The sequence below is a fragment of the Chrysemys picta genome, chromosome 11 (genome assembly GCF_011386835.1).
Source record: "Chrysemys picta bellii isolate R12L10 chromosome 11, ASM1138683v2, whole genome shotgun sequence".
NCBI lineage: Eukaryota > Metazoa > Chordata > Testudines > Emydidae > Chrysemys > Chrysemys picta.
Genome location: NC_088801.1, coordinates 9748118 through 9765460, shown reverse-complemented (window position 1 = coordinate 9765460; position 17343 = coordinate 9748118). Strand labels below are relative to the sequence as shown.

General features: G+C 41.8%; 1 protein-coding gene across 19 annotated transcripts in view; it reads left to right on the top strand.

The window, feature by feature from the left end:
• Nucleotides 1–17343, top strand: part of CLASP1 (cytoplasmic linker associated protein 1) — a 265392-nt gene that overhangs the window by 125273 nt on the left and 122776 nt on the right. For all 19 annotated transcript variants that reach the window (XM_042843075.2, XM_042843076.2, XM_065561475.1 and 16 more), the window contains exons 9-16: nt 4464–4616; nt 5630–5703; nt 8188–8280; nt 9997–10142; nt 12022–12157; nt 14107–14177; nt 15355–15414; nt 16837–16914. In XM_042843075.2, the coding sequence (XP_042699009.2) occupies nt 4464–4616; nt 5630–5703; nt 8188–8280; nt 9997–10142; nt 12022–12157; nt 14107–14177; nt 15355–15414; nt 16837–16914 (811 nt within the window). The remainder of the gene's footprint in view (nt 1–4463; nt 4617–5629; nt 5704–8187; nt 8281–9996; nt 10143–12021; nt 12158–14106; nt 14178–15354; nt 15415–16836; nt 16915–17343) is intronic.

The following is a 17343-nucleotide window of genomic DNA, read 5'->3' as shown; positions in this document are numbered from 1 at the left end:
CCTGGACTGGTTTTGAACTTAGAGGTGAAGTTTGTGTACCTTAATATCAATTCTCTGAGCCATTCAGTTGTTTGGTGCATATTTAAAACAACCCCCAAGTTAGTTATTTAGATGGACAAGTTCCTTTAGGCCAAAATTCCTGAAATTGGTAGCCTGGAGTTGGGCACCAAAATAACAGAGGCCTGTTTTTCAGAGGCATTGAGCACCCACAGGTCCTATTGATCTCATTGTGGATGCTCAGTGACTCCTTTTTTAGGTGCCTAAGTATGGATTTAGTTGCTTAACTTAAGGCATGCAAGTTCAAACAATGTGGGATTAGTCTTTAAGGTCTCATCTTGTAAAGATGCCAAGCACTCCAGGATCCATTGATGCTTAGATCCCCAGGCAGTAGTAGGTATCTTGGGAATACTCAGATGTATACATTGACCTCAGTGGGAACAGAGGGTGTTCAGCACCTTGCAAAATCAGGCCCAAAGACCATAATGCAGCATCTTAACTAGAAATGTATTGGGCAAGAATATCTCAGGTATAACCAACATTCTTTACAAGAATAATGCTCTGCTCAAATACTTCCCGTGTAAGTAACTAACAAGAGACTCAGCTACAATGATCAGCTGAAATTTCTAAGGGCCCAAGCGTTTCATAGTTTTCAAATGAAAACTTGAGACTCTCACAATTATAGTTTGTTTTAATATGTCCCATGCTATTTTGGAGATGTTCTCCCTGATGTACCGGCCCAGGAATGCAGGAATCAGTAGTTATGGTGAAGAGAACATTGGCCCATTATCTGCTCAGATTCTTGAGCTCCTGGGATAACATCTCTTGCTTGTTTTACACCTCACACAGACCTGAAGGGGTTACGCTGTAAAATGAATAATGACTAAATTTATTCGTCATGGACAAATGATGACAGCTGTTGAGATGCTCCCGTTAGAGCTTCCCAAGGGATAAACTCAGGCTAGTTCCTATTGTGAGCCAAGCTAGCAAGACAGAGTAAGCTTGTCTTCAGTCTTGGATTGTCTGTCCTGGGTTACTAACAGTAGCAGTGAATTTCCTTCCTAGAAGTGGCCTGAAGTTTTCTGGGCTAAAATGGGCATTCATCTGAATCCTGCAGAGCCACAGTTGTACAAACAGGACTGAAGCCAGAGCTGTTTAAATCTATGTGTGAAGACAGCAGCTTAATGAATACAAGGGGCAATGATTGATTCTGATCTGGACTGAAGTCTGCAGCAGTCTGTGAAACAGTGTTGCATCTGGGCATGCTATGGAAAATATGAAGGAATGTTGAGGAAGCTTATTTGCAAAAGGATATGTACTTGTGAGCAATTTCTTCTTTTTTTCCTTTTTAATGATTGTCAGTGAATAGAAGAGATTTTAAGCAAATTGCATTTTTTTAAATTTTGAGAGAGAGAGCAGAGTAGTGAGCAGACAAAGGCCCCGTTTAGTAAGGCATGTCTCTGCTAGATATTACTAAGCATCATTCGTAAATGAGCTTTGGGTCATAAGGCAGGAGAATAGTCATGATTGTTAAATGTTAAACACCATGATCCAAATTTTATCCCTGGCGCACACCCAGTGAAGTCAATGGAATTACACCTGGGTTGAATTTGGCCCTATAGGATTTACAGCTAGAGTGCAAAATTTGATCCTTATTATAAATGATGATTGTGACCATCAGCTGTTGAATTGGGAAGAATGTGCTTCTTCATGTTACTGTATAGTTGATTTGGTTGTATTTTATTTTATGAACTCCACATTCAGATTGTTTCTGTTCTTTGTTTCTCTTTCTGTCCAATACATGTGCTGCTGAAAGACCTGGTATGCAGTTTTGAATGTGCCAGAATATTATCCCTAATTTTCAGTCAAGGAAATTCTCTCTGGATGTTAAAGGTTATTCAACATAGATATTAGAAAAAACATTTGGCCACAATGTTGTCAAGAAGATCCATTTGATTGTAATTCGCCTCTTTTTTTTTTTTATAGCTAATACTCAGGAAAGCTCATTTTAAATTGGAATGTGAGCAAAATTAATGGAGTTTTACTAAAATGCTACAAAAATGAGGTCATTCTTAATGTTTGATTTCTGAGTTTTTATTTTACTTTATTATCTGGAATAGGAAACCACACCCTTTGTGTGTGCTGGGGGGGGTCAGGGTTGGAAAAGCACAATTGCTAGATTATTTTTACGTTAAATAAATGACAGTCTAGATGAATATTAAGGTAACTGAAACAAGATGTATACTATTAGATAAAAGTGCTACTTTTGAAATAATGCAGAATGTCTGTTATCTGGTTATATTTATAGTAATGATTTCCTCTTGGGTGGTTTTATATATATATATATAGAGAGAGAGAGAGAGTGTGTAATGAATCTTTTACTTGATATCTATATAGCTCTCGATAAGAATTTAAAAGAAAATGTAGTTGGGGTGAAATTCACCCCGTTCTAAAAGTCTGGACGAGCCTATTCTCACCACCCCACAATAAGGATTTAAATGGTGCAGGGGGCCTTGTGCAGGCTCTCCAGATGCTGGGTGGAATTTCACCCATCGACCCTATTCAGTCTGTCCCTATTTACTGAAATACTTAAGCATTCACTTCACTTGAGGCATATGCTTAAAGTGAAACTTATGGTTAAGACTTTGCTGAATAGGGAAGGACTTAGACAGGTGCTTAAATGGTTTGCTGAGTTGGGAGATAGTGACTAATGTATGCCCAGAACTGATAAATGATCTCTGCTCTCCTGAGCCAATGGAGTGGTTAGTGCTGAATGTGCTCAACCCCTGGCTGGAAGTGACCCTTCCGGCTGATGAAAGATGGCATTGATGGGGTCCAGCCAGAGGGAATCATGTTCAACCTCCAGGCAGAAGGAGGTGGGAGCAGGGTGACCACCTATCCCGAATTGGGTGAGACAGTCCCGAAAGGCAGAGTTCAAGTCCCGGTCCCAGGCTGAATAATTCCGGGACAAAATTTGTCCTGGATTCCCTGTGGCACTGCTCTGCGCGTGCCCGAGCCTCAGGGGCAGTGCCAGCCTCTTCCTGGTGTGTGTGTGTGGGGGTGAGCTGAGGTGGGCCTTAGCCCCCCACTCACCATAAAGCCCCGCCCCCTGCTCTTCCTCACCCCCTGGCCAGGCCAGAAACTGCAGCCAGCCAGTAGTATGAGCCGCCCAGGGAGCCTAGGTTGCTATGGGGAACCCTGGACCCTCCACCTGCCCTGGGTGGCGCACCCCAGGGGGCGGGGACAGGGACACGGGCCAGGGGCTGGTCTTGGGCACCCTGGTCCTACGCCCAGGGCAGGTGGAGGGTCCGGGGCTCCCCACAGCAGCCCGGGCTCCCGGGCAGGTCTTACTATGGCCTGTCTTTGGCTGCCGACCTGGCCGGGGATGGGGCTTCGGGGAGAAGAGGAGGAGCAGGGTGTGGGAGTTTGGGGGGGGAGAAAAGGGGTAGATTGCAGGGCCAACAGAGGCGGGCGGGGCTCCTGCATATGTCCTGCTTTTGCCTTTTGAAAAGGAGATCACCTTAGGTGGGCGTAATGTGATCCTGAAGGGCTGTGTGGTGGGAGTAGATTTGGGGGGGAACATAGTAGAACTCAATCTGATTTTCTTAGCACGCAAAACCCGGATTAGCCGTCCAAACATTTTACACCTTCCGACTGACTATGTAGCAAATTGTCATTTAAAAACAAGTTAAAGTGGATTTAGGGCTTTTGAAAGTTGCATGATTCACAGCCCTGAAAGCCAGTGTCTTTTCTTGATCCATAGAATGCAGGTACAGCATGGACAGTTGCTGTGTGGTCTTCCCCACACTGCCCCTCTGAGGCCTCAGGGCTTGTCTACACGAGCACTTAAGTCAACATAACTTACATCACTCTGGGGTATGAAAAAACCACTGAGCGACATAAGTTAAATCAATTTGAAGTGCTGTCTACACCAAGCTATGTTGACATAGCTTCCGCCTCTCGTTGAGGTAGACTAATTACATAGACGGAAGAGCGCTATCGTCAACATAGTGCTTCTTCACCAGATGTGCTATATCAGCCCAGCTACAGTAAAGACAAGCGCTCAGTCCTGTTGTACAGGCACCACCTCTAGGGGTGAGAGGGTAGCTGAGGATCTACGGGCCCTTCAGTCCTTGATCTCAGCTATGACTACAAACCACTGCCTGAATTCTCAGTTACACTAAGGCCTGTTTACTCATCTTGAGGTGGAAAGCTGTAGATCTCCTGAGCTGACCAGCTCCTTGAATTTGTATTTAGAAAGGACAGTTGGATGCAGGCATTGATCATAGCTTGTTGGTTTATTCTTTTAAAAATAACTTCAGTGAAGCCTTAAAAAGCTGTTGAAGTGAGAGCTGTCTTCAGTATTCTTGCAGGAAATGCACAGAGCACTTGCTCCAATATAGGCACACCAGTTGGGAAATGTTTTAATTTCACCTTAGTTATGACTGAATGTGGTTCTTCCTCAGATAAAAATTTTGATGATGAAGACTCTGTGGACGGGAACAGACCTTCCTCGGCCAGTTCATCTACATCTTCAAAGGCCCCTCCAAACTCCCGCAGAGTTGGCATGGGGACTGCTCGCAGACTTGGGTCTGCAGCTCTGGGCTCAAAGTCCACAGGTAAGGCAATATCGCATATTGGGTGAAACTCACCTTTCTGCAAAGGGCCTGCACAACACCTAGGCACTGCTGAAGTCCCATTTAAGCCTTATTTTGAGGACCTAAGTGCTACATAGTCCTTGTGCTAAGCAGGCCCTCTTTAGGGTGGTGAATTGCTCTGTCTGAGAACATGAGACTTATACTGGCTGAACACCAAGAATGTGTTCTGGAAGAGTGAACCTGCAAATGATTCCCACATCCAGATCCACATAGTGAGCTTCAACATTGTGTTTGAAGCAACAGTGTGCAGTGATCCACCTTTTCCTCCTAAAGGAACTACACCTCTGTAGTCAAATAGCTTAAATAACACAGGCTGTTTATTTAACAAATAAGGTCAAAAATGTATGTGCTAAACTCCAGTTTCATGCAAATTTAAAACAGTTGGCAAATTGTTTTTTTAACACTTGTGCCACTTGACCTCCAACTTCTGACGCTCTAATTAAAGGGTGAAAAGAAAACTGAACAATGACTCTGAATTTATTTGCAAATTGCAACTAAAGGAAACTTTCCTGATTCCATTCTCAAACGATAACTGTCATCTGAATAATGTCCTTAAGCCTTTACCTTTTCTTCCCATCTCTGTATCTTCAGTTTGTGTACCTGTCAGGAGATCTACCCATTTGTCAATTATAAATGGGACTAAACCCTTTAAGAGAAAAACTCCCTTGTAGCTTAAGTAAATATTCCATCTCATCTTTTCAGGCAGCACCCCTAACAGTCGAATGGCTGCCTTAAACGACTTTGTAATGTGCTCTGTTATGCCTAGGAATTGAAGGATGCTGTGTATCGTTTGTGCTTTGCTTTGAATTTCCTTGCCTTTATTGTTTCCATTACAGCTGTAACACTCTTTCCATGTAGGTTTGGGGGGTGTGGGACTTCTCTCTTCTTTAGGTGCTTTCAGAACTGAGCATATTTTTAGTGATTATACGGTTGTTGATGAGAAGGGTGAAAAGGCTTTTTCATTTATCTGTCAGCAGCCAAAGAGGGAGCTGGTGCTGTTGATGAGGAGGATTTTATTAAAGCGTTTGATGACGTCCCAACAGTTCAGGTAAGAAGAAAGACATTTTAAAACATTTAACAATAACAGTATAACCCAGATGTCCAACCCAAACCCACTCTCATTGAAATCAATAGCTGAGGCCCATTAACCTCAGTGGTGGCAAGCTCTAATAAAGAGGGAGGCAAGGGAGTAAAGAGATGTTTTCATTTTCAGATTTGGAAAGAGATGGAGAGTGGGTGAGTTAGAGAGAGAGAGAGAGAGAGAGAGAGAGAGAGAGAGGAAGGGGATTCCAAATGACAGGAGTTGCAGAGGAGCGGTGGAGCAATTGTCTGGAGGACTGAAAGGGAAGTCAGTGCTCGACAGACAGAGGGAAATGGGAGGAAAGTGAAGAGACAAGGGCTGTGAGGTTGGCTGGAGCAAGCCAACAGAGCATGTTTAAAATGAGGAAAGCGGGCCCTCTTAAACTGGCTCCTGAACTAACTCCCTAAAGGCAGTGGAGTAGTTTGTGGACAGAGATTAAAGGCAAGTCACAAGATGTTGCACCTCCTGAAGACTGGGAGCTGAGATTTGTGAAGGCCATGAAGAGGACTCAACATAACTTCACTAGAGGGTTCATCTAACTCTGATACTTGAAAGAGAGACGGTTAAACAGCAAACTCACTTATTGTGTATCTGTAGACTTGAACAGTGGAAAGTTTTCAAATGCAGTCACATGCATGTAGGATTTGTCAGTATATCTACGCTTTCATCAACTCACAGTTTTCTTTGTCCTGACCCGAATTGTTGCCAGACTGAATAGTTCCAGGTTAATTTGACTTATTCTTCAAATACTAGTGGGCTCCTCTTTGTTATCTCAGTGCTTGACTGGATGAAGACAGACTTCCTTCAGCTATTCCTGTTACGACTAGGGGATTTTACACTAATCTCAGGAATTCTCTGACTTTCCCACCTCTTTCCTACCCAGAGGTTATTTTCACTGGAGTTATTCTCATTTCAACATTTGCCAAGGATCTCGGTGTTTGATTCTAGTTGCCTTCCCAAGGTTAAGTAAAACACATAGTTAATGTTACTTTTCTCAGTTAAGGAATATTGCTTGTTGGTCCTTAGAGTTAATTATTACAGTCCCGATTCATGCCTTTATATTGGTTGACCATTGCAGTATCTGGCCTTCCCTACAGGCTGCAGACTATTGAAGATACCAAAGCTGGATTGATAACATGCATGTTATACCATGATGTCATTGCACAGCTGCTGTCTCGTTTTCCACTATATACAGTGGCAACATTAGAGAAGCATCACGGAATAGAGGATTGAACTCTAGCTGGGAGCCAGAAGCTCTGGAGTTCTAATTCTGATTCTGAACTGTGTGATCTTGCACAAATTGGAGATGCGTGTCAGATAGGAACCAGGACAAACAGAGGTTTTTTTTACTTCTCAGTGCTTCAGCTTTCTCCTCTGTAAAACGGAGATGATAATACTGAACTGACTCGAAAGGGGTAGTAGTTAATGTGTGTGTGTGCAACACTTGGAAAACAGACAGAACTGTGTGCTGACGATCTCTAAATTCTCCTCTCCTCCATGTATGCACAATTCACACTCATTTCAGTGGGTGTTACAGGCTCAGGGCTGAATTTGGCCCACTGACTTCATGACTAGCCTATCTTACGTTGCTGACATGTTGCATATATTACTCTTGCGAAATTGCTTTCAGCAAACTCAGGACTATTGGCTGCTCAGCCTTCTTGGTTAGTCTTTTGTAGCGATGGCATTGACTTCCTATGTGCTGATGCAGTGGAACTCTTGCACTTTGACATTTGGAATCTTCTTTGCACCTGTACGTTTCAAGCTACTCTTCAGCTTTTTAAATGTTGTCTGTTCGTGTGGCTAATGTGCTATTTTGGGACAGTCTTTCAAACACTGGTACGTAAACAGTGCCAGTAAAAACCTGCACTTACAGGGCAAATAGGTCCTTATAAGCACTGTTATCTATTGTGCCAACAAATATGGGTTTCACTTATGCAGTGGGTATTTACACACTTTGTGGGCGTAATTTATGTATCAAATGTTGTTAATTTGTTTCTCTATATTTATTGGTGGTTTTGTATGACCCTCTAGAAGACTGTTTTAGGTATGACGTTGACTTCAGAAATAATGCTTACTGCCTTTAAATTGTAGAGCTGTATAATAGTCAAAAATGATAACACTTTAAACATCCTGTATGGCCATTTAATATTTCTTGATTTTGTGTAATACATTAGTCCCTTAAAAAGCAACAGAGGGTCCTGTGGCACCTTTGAGACTAACAGAAGTATTGGGAGCATAAGCTTTCGTGGGTAAGAACCTCACTGCTTCAGATGCAAGTGTCCATTAGTCCCTTAGAGTCTAAGAGCCACACGCAGTGTGTGTTGTTTTGCACATGGTAATAAAGAATTCAGGAGTGAAGGAGGTTAGAGGTTCAGTTAAGAAATCTTCTGATTCACTGGAGCAAGTATTTCTTTTATCTTAATAACATTTTCTTTTTTTAATTCACAGATTTATTCCAGCCGAGACCTTGAAGAATCCATAAACAAAATTAGGGAAATCCTATCGGATGATAAGCATGACTGGGAGCAGAGAGTATCTGCAGTAAGCATTGGACCTATATGCTAATTATTTTAATGTAAGGTTTTTATGGGTGAAGTTCATCCCTTTGCAGAGTGTCAGCATGAGTTCTGTGTACCACTGAAGTTGTCTAAATAGAGCTGATGTGCAGTTTAAGTGGTACATTGACTATACTGGCCCTCTGCATGGAGTGAATTTCACACTATGGGACTAAATTTAAACTCCTGCATTAAGGAAACCATGAAGTATTAGGTTTATAGGAATTTAAATATCATGAACAGGCATCATATTGAATAAGTCGTCATACATTTAAGATATACTTAATTTTTCAGACAAATAGATAAACCTAGAAAATAGCTAGGTTAGAGTCAAATTTTCAAAAGTGGAGTTCAAAATTGTGAAAAGTGTCCTTTCTGCACTCCATTTGAGTAGATGGATACGTGCAAAAGACCCGCTTCTTCACTGCCTTCCAGGTTGTATAGTCATTTACTCCTGTGCAAAGTGGGTGTAAAACAGTTTGGTAGCATTTTATAGCCACTGGGCACAGGTGGAAATGACTGCATGGAGGAGCAAGGTGATAGGAAATCAGACCTGTAATGGACATGCTGAGTTTGAGTCTTATTTATAGACAAGCTGTAAGTTACACTGATGCAAATCTGCATAAGATCTTTTCTACACTCTTGGTTTCTGCCACTGGTGTAAATACACTGATGTAATGTTATTGGTGCAAATCCCCAGTGTAGCCCTGACATACTTGTCCAAGCAGTGATTTGCATTGGTGCAGTTTACCTCAGTCTGAACCTTGGTTCTAAAGTCTAATAGTGAATTCATAGATTCATAGATTCATAGATTCTAGGACTGGAAGGGACCTCGAGAGGTCATCGAGTCCAGTCCCCTGCCCGCATGGCAGGACCAAATACTGTCTAGACCATCCCTGATAGACATTTATCTAACCTGCTCTTAAATATCTCCAGAGATGGAGATTCCACAACCTCCCTAGGCAATTTTTGATAGTGGTGCACCATGATTAATTGTTTGCATTGGTGTAGTTATGTCAGTGGCTAAAACTAGCTCCCTAGAGTGAAATCCTGGCCTCATTGAAGTCAGTGGGAATTTTGCCATTAATTTCATTGGGGCAGGATTTCACTCCTAGTGTAGACAAGGCCTGATTCTAATGAATTCAGTGTAGATGTTCCAGATTTACACTGGTGTAACTGAGATCAGAATCTGAGTTGTGGCTTTTCAAGTCAGACCATCTTTTTAGTGAGAGAGCTGTGAGAAAATTATAGAGTTTCAATGCATACAATGCACTTGAATGTTTCAAGATGTTCATTTCCCTAAATGTTGTAAATGGACGGAGGGAATGGAGGAGCAACCTTCAAATTCTTTGACTTGTTTAAATGTCCCAATAACTTTAATGATACGATTGGAAAAGTAAATGTCTGGCTTGCCACATTTTGTCATTGGTCAAATTGTAAATGACACTTTTGGATTCCTGTAGCATGGCCAAGGCTAACGTATGAATGTTCTTACTTTTATTCAATACGTTGATCCCTGAAATATGTGATCTTAGATTGCGTTAAGAACCTATTCCTCAACACATTCATATTTTTACAGGGAAGTTGGAAAATGAGCACTAGTTTTGAACACAGTTCTGAGTGTTTTTATTTCTCATTAATAGATACCAGTGTCTCTTGCTATTTTGTCACCTGTAAGTCCTTAAATCTTGTTTGCCAACAGCTGAAAAGGATCCGATCCTTACTATTAGCTGGAGCTGCAGAGCATGATAACTTCTTCCAACACTTACGCCTGCTGGATGGAGCATTTAAATTATCTGCTAAAGATCTGCGGTCTCAGGTAGTGCGAGAGGCGTGTATCACGTTGGGGTAAGGAATACATTCTAAACTGTGTTCTACAATTAGTTTTGATGAAAGCAGGAGATCCTGGCTCGAACCCATTTATGATGTCATTTGGCCTTGTCAGTACTGGACAGACAAAGTGGTGTTAGAACTTGGTTTTTGCCACAACCATTTAAAAACCATGCTCATGCGGGTCATTAATCATGGTTGTACAGCCTGTGGGGATGGGTTCCGTACGGTGATGGTTGTACAGCCTGTGGGGATGGGTTCCGTACGGTGATGGTTGTACAGCCTGTGGGGATGGGTTACGTATGGTGATGGTGTTTGGAAATGTTGGTTGGGCAGGCCTTGATCAGCTTTAACCTTTGAAAGCAATTACTCACATTATGGACCAGATTCAGATCTCAGTTACACCGGTGTCCATCTGAAGTAGCTCCATTAACTTCAATGGAGTTACTGTGGATTGATAACCAATGTAGGAAAGGGCAAAATCTGTCCTTATGGGTTTATTGCTGGCCAAAGCTAGCTTTAAAAAATCCTCAAACTGTTTCTAAGTTATTCAAATACAAAATAATGCCTGTAAAACCACAGAATATATTCGGTGATCACATTAGCTCTAATATGGACACCACAGATTTTTTTTTTAATTAAAAAAAGGGGGGGGGTGGAGCTCTTTGGTCCTGGGCTCATGACCCAGGTATACTTGCGACATTCTAAGGGTCAGTTTACAATCAAACAGATTTGACTGAGTTATATGTTTCTGTAAACTGGCAGAGACAACAGAGCTCCTGTTGCAATGCCTGGCCTTTGAGGAGTTGAGCACCTAGAGGGCCCATTGAATACCGTGGAAATTGAGGGTACTCGGCACCTGTCAAGGTCAAGTCCACAATGCTGTGAAATGCTTTTCAATAGTGTAATACCACAATTCCAAATAACAAAATGAAATGTGCCCTGAGTATCTGAATCCAATGGAACAGAAGTGGAGGGCCATATTTTGCCCTCCTTGACCCCACATTTTAAATTAGTGGGGTTGCATGGAGTGCAGAATTTGGTCATGGCTAACAAATGAAAGATCAGGCCCATAGTGGTTAATTTCATTTAATTCTATTAAGGTACAAATCTTATGTAAAACGATGTACTCAGTAGCGAGGGACCAATTGCAGATGCCTTATATGGAAAACACGTGAATATTCTGACCCTTAGGAGACTGCAAAATTGAGTTTGGAAAGTTCCCATTCATCCTGGGTCTGTTAAGGCTGGAAATGCCAACAGAATAGCTTCTCTTGTGATATTTCACACTCACACTTTCTGCCCGAGCTGAAGTTAGCAGGCAAGGAGGCAGCGTAACATTGAATAATAAAGACACAAATATGAAATGTGTTTTGTCTTTGGGTTCAGACTGAGTTTGGGGTGAAAGTACAGGTCAGTTCTTATTTTCTGTGGGCTTGTTCCCCCATCCGTAGTAACTGAATGTTGAATGCTGCCAGAGCAGTGACTCTGAAGAAAGGGGACTAGGGCATTTTTAATAATCGTTTATGAAATTCACAAATGTCAAGGCAAGACAGAAGCTTGAGAGAAAACAGAATCTGAAACTGACAAGTGCTAGAAAACCAAGTTATTCAGCAGTGCCCTATGGGTTTGTCGGTGCATCTTTAACAGAGTGCCAGTGATGTGGTGAGCTTCCATGCTGAATTTATTCCTTGTTAAAAATCTGGATTAGCATAAAGCATAGCACTGGTTTGAGATGAAAACTGAAAAATGTTTGAGATATGTCTTGTTCTTTCTTCTTTGGTGGAGTTAGAGAGGAGACTGCAAAATCACGAAATAGTGCATGTCAGATAGTCTACATTACTATGACTAGCATAATCTAAAGCATATTTACCAGCATTTAATAATTGTTTTTCAGACATTTGTCTTCAGTTTTGGGAAACAAGTTTGACCATGGGGCAGAAGCCATCATGCCAACCATCTTTAATCTGATTCCTAACAGTGCCAAAGTAATGTCCACTTCTGGTGTCGTAGCTGTTAGATTAATCATCCGAGTAAGTATATATCAAAACAAAACTTTGTCTTATAAAGGCTTAAATCTGTGATCAGATCTGAACTGAGGAGAGAATGTGAACATGTCCCTGGTGAAAATTAGCTTAAATAAATAGATCAAGCACCTAAATGTTGCAGAACTTGGCTATGAGACTTCTTCCTTGAATTTCATCTGGATATATCATCTGCATTCAGAAGCTTTTGTTGAGCCCCATGTCATGTCTTAGAATAGGGAAAATTATTTACTGAAACGCAGTTCAAGAGGGGAAAAGAGACTGACAATAAATGAGGAGTAATAGTTTGTCCGCTATTAATGGAAGTTGCTTCTTGGTGACTCTTGTTGTTTATGAACCCAGTTTATGAATCTAGCAGTTTACTGACTAAATTGTTCAGTGGAAGTTGTGTAGCCACCTGAAGGAAGAGCACTACAGAGACATTCAGATGCTAGGGACACTGTTAATTATAGGCTGCTGGCTGGGTAGCATTTGGTGTTTGGGTGGCCATTAGCTTGTAGGAAGGGGAAGGGACAACTCATCAGATTATCATTAGCTATCTGGCATTGAAGCCTAGCAGTGATATTTTGTGTCATGAAGACCTTGTTCTGATGGTTCAGGCTGTAGCATGCTCCATCAGATGGGATAGCTCAGTGGTTTGAGCATTGGCCTGCTAAACCCAGGGTTGTGAGTTCAATCCTTGAGGGGGCCACTTGGGGATCTGGGGCAAAATCAGTACTTGGTCCTGCTAGTGAAGGCAGGGGGCTGGACTCGATGACCTTTCAGGGTCCCTTCCAGTTCTAGGAGATGGGATAGCTCCATTAAAAACAAACAAACAAAAAAACATTCTGGATTGTAAGTAGAAAAGAAAGTAGTTCTCATAGTACTAGTAAGTGAGTAAAGATGGTGAACTAGCAGCTCTTTTATTAAATATAAATGCTGTTGGTCAGCAAGTGAGGGTTCAAAATCATAACTTTCCAGGTTGCTCTAGATTCCAGTTGCACAACAAGACCTAACCATGTTCATATTTACAGGCTCGAAGATCATTTAGGAATAATTACATCGTTTAACAGGGTATCCCTCTGTGTTACTTTGTATAATAAAAAGGAAGGACTCTATTTCTTTATGCACTATTCGTTATTCTAGAATGATGGATTGTGTGATTTGGAGCGTGGGGGGTTAGGAATCAGGACTAGTAGGTTTAATTCCTGGCTTTGCCTCTGACTCACTGTATGATCTTTGGCAATTCACTTAGGGTCCAATCCTGCACCTACTGAAATCCAAAGCCAAAATTTCTATTGACTCAAGTGGTACATGATCAGGGCCCTACCTCTCTGTCCTTTGGTTATCCTATCTGTAAAGTAGATATTGTTAACTCCATCTACCTGCCTCAGAGGGACCTTGTGAAGCTTGACTAGTGAAGGTTTGCAAAGGACTTTGAGAGTGGATGACAAGTGCTATCAGCATAAGATGTATTAGGGATACTTCTTTGCAGAAACAAAGGATTTTTACCTTTGGAGAGTTGCGTGTATATTTCTCTGAAGTCATTTTTAAACCACTTTCGCTTGCCTTCCCATCCTCATATAAAGAGTCTTTGTAAGCACTACATGGACAGTGCATCTTGTCTAAGGCCATTCATCAACTAGTGTGGCCTCTGCCCAGTGATGTGGCTGGCATGCTGTGGGAAGCCTTGGCATACCCTACTGCTGGAGATTTCTGCCTATTGATGAATATGGGTCTCACACAGCAGTGACTACAGACCCGCCGGAGCCTGTTTCCATACGTGTAAATAAGGAATTCATGTCTTTCTTAAAAATATTCCTTTATCTATGGGCTGAATTTTTTAAAATGAGCCAAAATGAGTGTGTGGATGTTGGCTTTAGGATGACTAAGGGAAATTGGCTTTACTCCCACAAATCTAAAATGTAAAGGTTTTCCCCCTGTTTCTCTTGTTCTAGCATACGCACATCCCTCGGCTAATACCCATCATAACCAGTAACTGTACCTCCAAGTCTGTTGCAGTTAGAAGGTGAGAATGAGGTTTTAACTTTTCTTCTTGTTTATCAATGGCTTAAATTCACTTCCTGTTTTTTGTTTTTTTTTTTAAAGAAAAGCTGAGTTTTTCAAAGCGATGTAGAAGATTTATCTGCACATCTTCCCTTAACATTAATGGATATATCTGAATCCCCTAGGTCGCTATGAAAAATTCAAACCAAGTGTTTTTTTTAAAAGTTGCACACTGTGTAGGGGAGAATCACTGTTCCTGTTCTTGAAAAGGAAGGATGGCCTTTAAATAGAAAGTAGCTGATTTAACATGTGGGGGAAGGTAGGTGAGGGTGTACTGTACAGTTGTGTATGTTTGTGCATGTTTAGATATTGCTATAATATTATCACATTAGTTTGGCTGCCTTCCGAGGCCTCAGATATGCTCCTATTTTCTACTACCAACCACTTTTGTAGTACATTTCCTTCGGACCAGAGTGTAAAAGTCACATTCTCTGAAATTCGATGGCCTGAGTTATGCAGGAGGTCAGACTGGATAATCACACTGGTTGCTTCTGGCCTTAAAAATGGATGATTATTTCCTTTCTGCTGTCTAGTTGGAAGACCTGAGCCCACTGTTTTTAGCTCCAGTCTCCTCTAGCTGGACAAACAGAAGTAAGAATGATTGGTGACTGTGTCACCTACTGACTACAGCTCTGTCACATACCGTAAGCAAGTCACTTAACATCTCTGTCCTTCAGTTTCTCTATTTGAAGAATGGGGATGAGAAAATACCTTCTTTTCAGACTTGATACGAAGCGTAGTGTTTGTAAAGCGCTAACAACTACAAAGTAGTGTTAACTTTGATCTTCTCTACATCTCACTGTGCTTTGTATTAAAAAGAAGCAAAATCAAAACCACCCCACAAGTAATAGTCTACAGCTAGGGTCCAGAGCACTGCTTCATACTGTGGTGACATTCCAGTGTTTCAGACCATTACTGTAGCGTATATTCATATTTTTTTAGTGTAAAAACTCTTTGTAGCATTTGATCGTTATAGATACACTAGTATTTTTAATAAGGGTTGTCACTGCTGATTTTGGTGTCCAGCTGGACCCCATAATAATAAATGACTGATGTGCGGTTGCAAGTCCACTAGAAGCCATATGCCTCTTTATTAGCTTAAATAACTCAGACAATATTTCTCCTTTACCCACTTTCAGGCGCTGCTTTGAATTTTTAGACTTGCTGTTACAGGAATGGCAAACACACTCCCTAGAAAGGTAAGATCTGAGCATGAGCGTCCCTTCGGGACTGTGGCTTGAAACATCCCACCCTCACTGCTAAAATCCGTTTTTTCCCCGTTCAAAAATAAAAGGGAAAAAGAGTCCTCTGAGGCCCTGTGTGCACCTACTTAGGCACAGGCTGTTGGGGGAATTGCTGAGGCCTCCCAAATATTGGAGCTTCTGGTGGCACCACAAATGTGGATCCCAGGGCTACAGATGCTATTTCCTGAAAGCGTTGTTGAATGGACTAGAGAAATTGGTCCTCTCCAGTCAGGCTCAGAGAAGATGGTCAATGAATTCTTGAGCTCTGCCACTCTCCAGATTAAACTCAAGCAAGGGGGTCTCATATTTTCCTGACTGAAAACGAGTGGCAGAGAGAAGCCAGGCGTGGGAGGACGGGACTGGGGTTGGCAGAAAAGAAGATCTTAGGCATTTCAGTTTCCTGCTGCAGGCAAGTACTGTGTGGTCCAATCATTCCAAAATATTGCTATTCCGAAGTAATAATGCTATAGTAATTCCAGATAGTAAAGCAGTAATACTATTCTAAATAGCCAGTTTTCCCTATATTGGCCTATATGTTTAAGAGCTGGATTGTTCTGGTATGCAAAGAGGGGAGCACACAAGGGGCCTTTCCCTTCCCTTATACTTCCACCCTAGATTTCTGGCCTTAAGATCTGACTCTTGCAAGTGAGGGTGCAGTTGCAGTGCCTGTGTTCACCCAGCCTGGGGAGTACTCCCTCCTACAACCCCTGGGGCTCGAGCCATCCCGAAGGGGTAGGAAAAACTAAGACTGTGAGCCCATCACCTTGTATAATTGACTGATGATGCTGGACACATGCAGAGATTGGAGCATGCTGCAGACTCCTAAAGGATGGTATATCATGTGCACTGGTGTTGGGGCGCCCTGGGCGGGATTTTGCCTCCCAGATGCCAGGCATAAAGCCAGAATAGCTAATTTAAGGCTGACACACAACTAATAGGGACATAATAAGAGACTCATATCTGTAAGACACATTATGGCCTTTCAAACTAACAGTCTGCGGAGAAAGACAAAGGTGTGAAGGGAAAAGGAAAGGTGATTGACCCTTACTTCATTAACCCAAATTGCCCTGGGCTACTTTAAGAGTTAAGAGATTATTTTTACACCCTGGTCGTTTCCATGGTAACTAAGGAATGACCTCTGAAGAATGCAGCTTGGCTCTTGATTTCCAGTAGCAAGGAGTGAAATAAAGCTGACTTGTAAGAATAAATAAATACATCCCCTAAAGGATGTTATGTGACAATGGGGGAAGCTGTGAAATGCTCTCTGTTTGCCGAGAGCGGGGAGAAATCACTAACCTTTGCAGACTCATCTATGAGTGCAGGGAGGTTTTCTGCATCTTTACTCACTAACGGAATAATGTTTTCTTCTGATCTCAGACACATCTCAGTATTAGCGGAAACAATAAAGAAGGGAATCCACGATGCAGACTCTGAAGCAAGGATAGAGGCAAGAAAGTAAGTGGATTTTAAAAAAAAATAAGTATCACTTTATAAACACAGGATGGTGTGCGATGGAAAACAGAAGCCAAGACAAACGCACATAGGGCCTGTTCCTACTCCCATGGCAGTCGATGGCAACAGTTCATGACTTCAACAGGAACAGGAGTGGACCCACAAAGCAGTCAGCATGATCTTATTAATAAAACCCCAGCCATACACTCATTGCTTCTTTAGATTCTGGTCATTTTACATCAATGTGTAACTTGGTTTTCTCCCAGTGTGGATTAATCCATGTATTAATGTATGTTCTTAGAAGCACAAGAGCATTTTGCTAATTCTTACTTATCTGCCACCAATATAATGCCTAGATAAAATCTGGTGGTTTCATTCCTGCTCCCATTAAACACTGGGTTGCCAAAGGGCAGTGAGATTTGATAGCCAAGT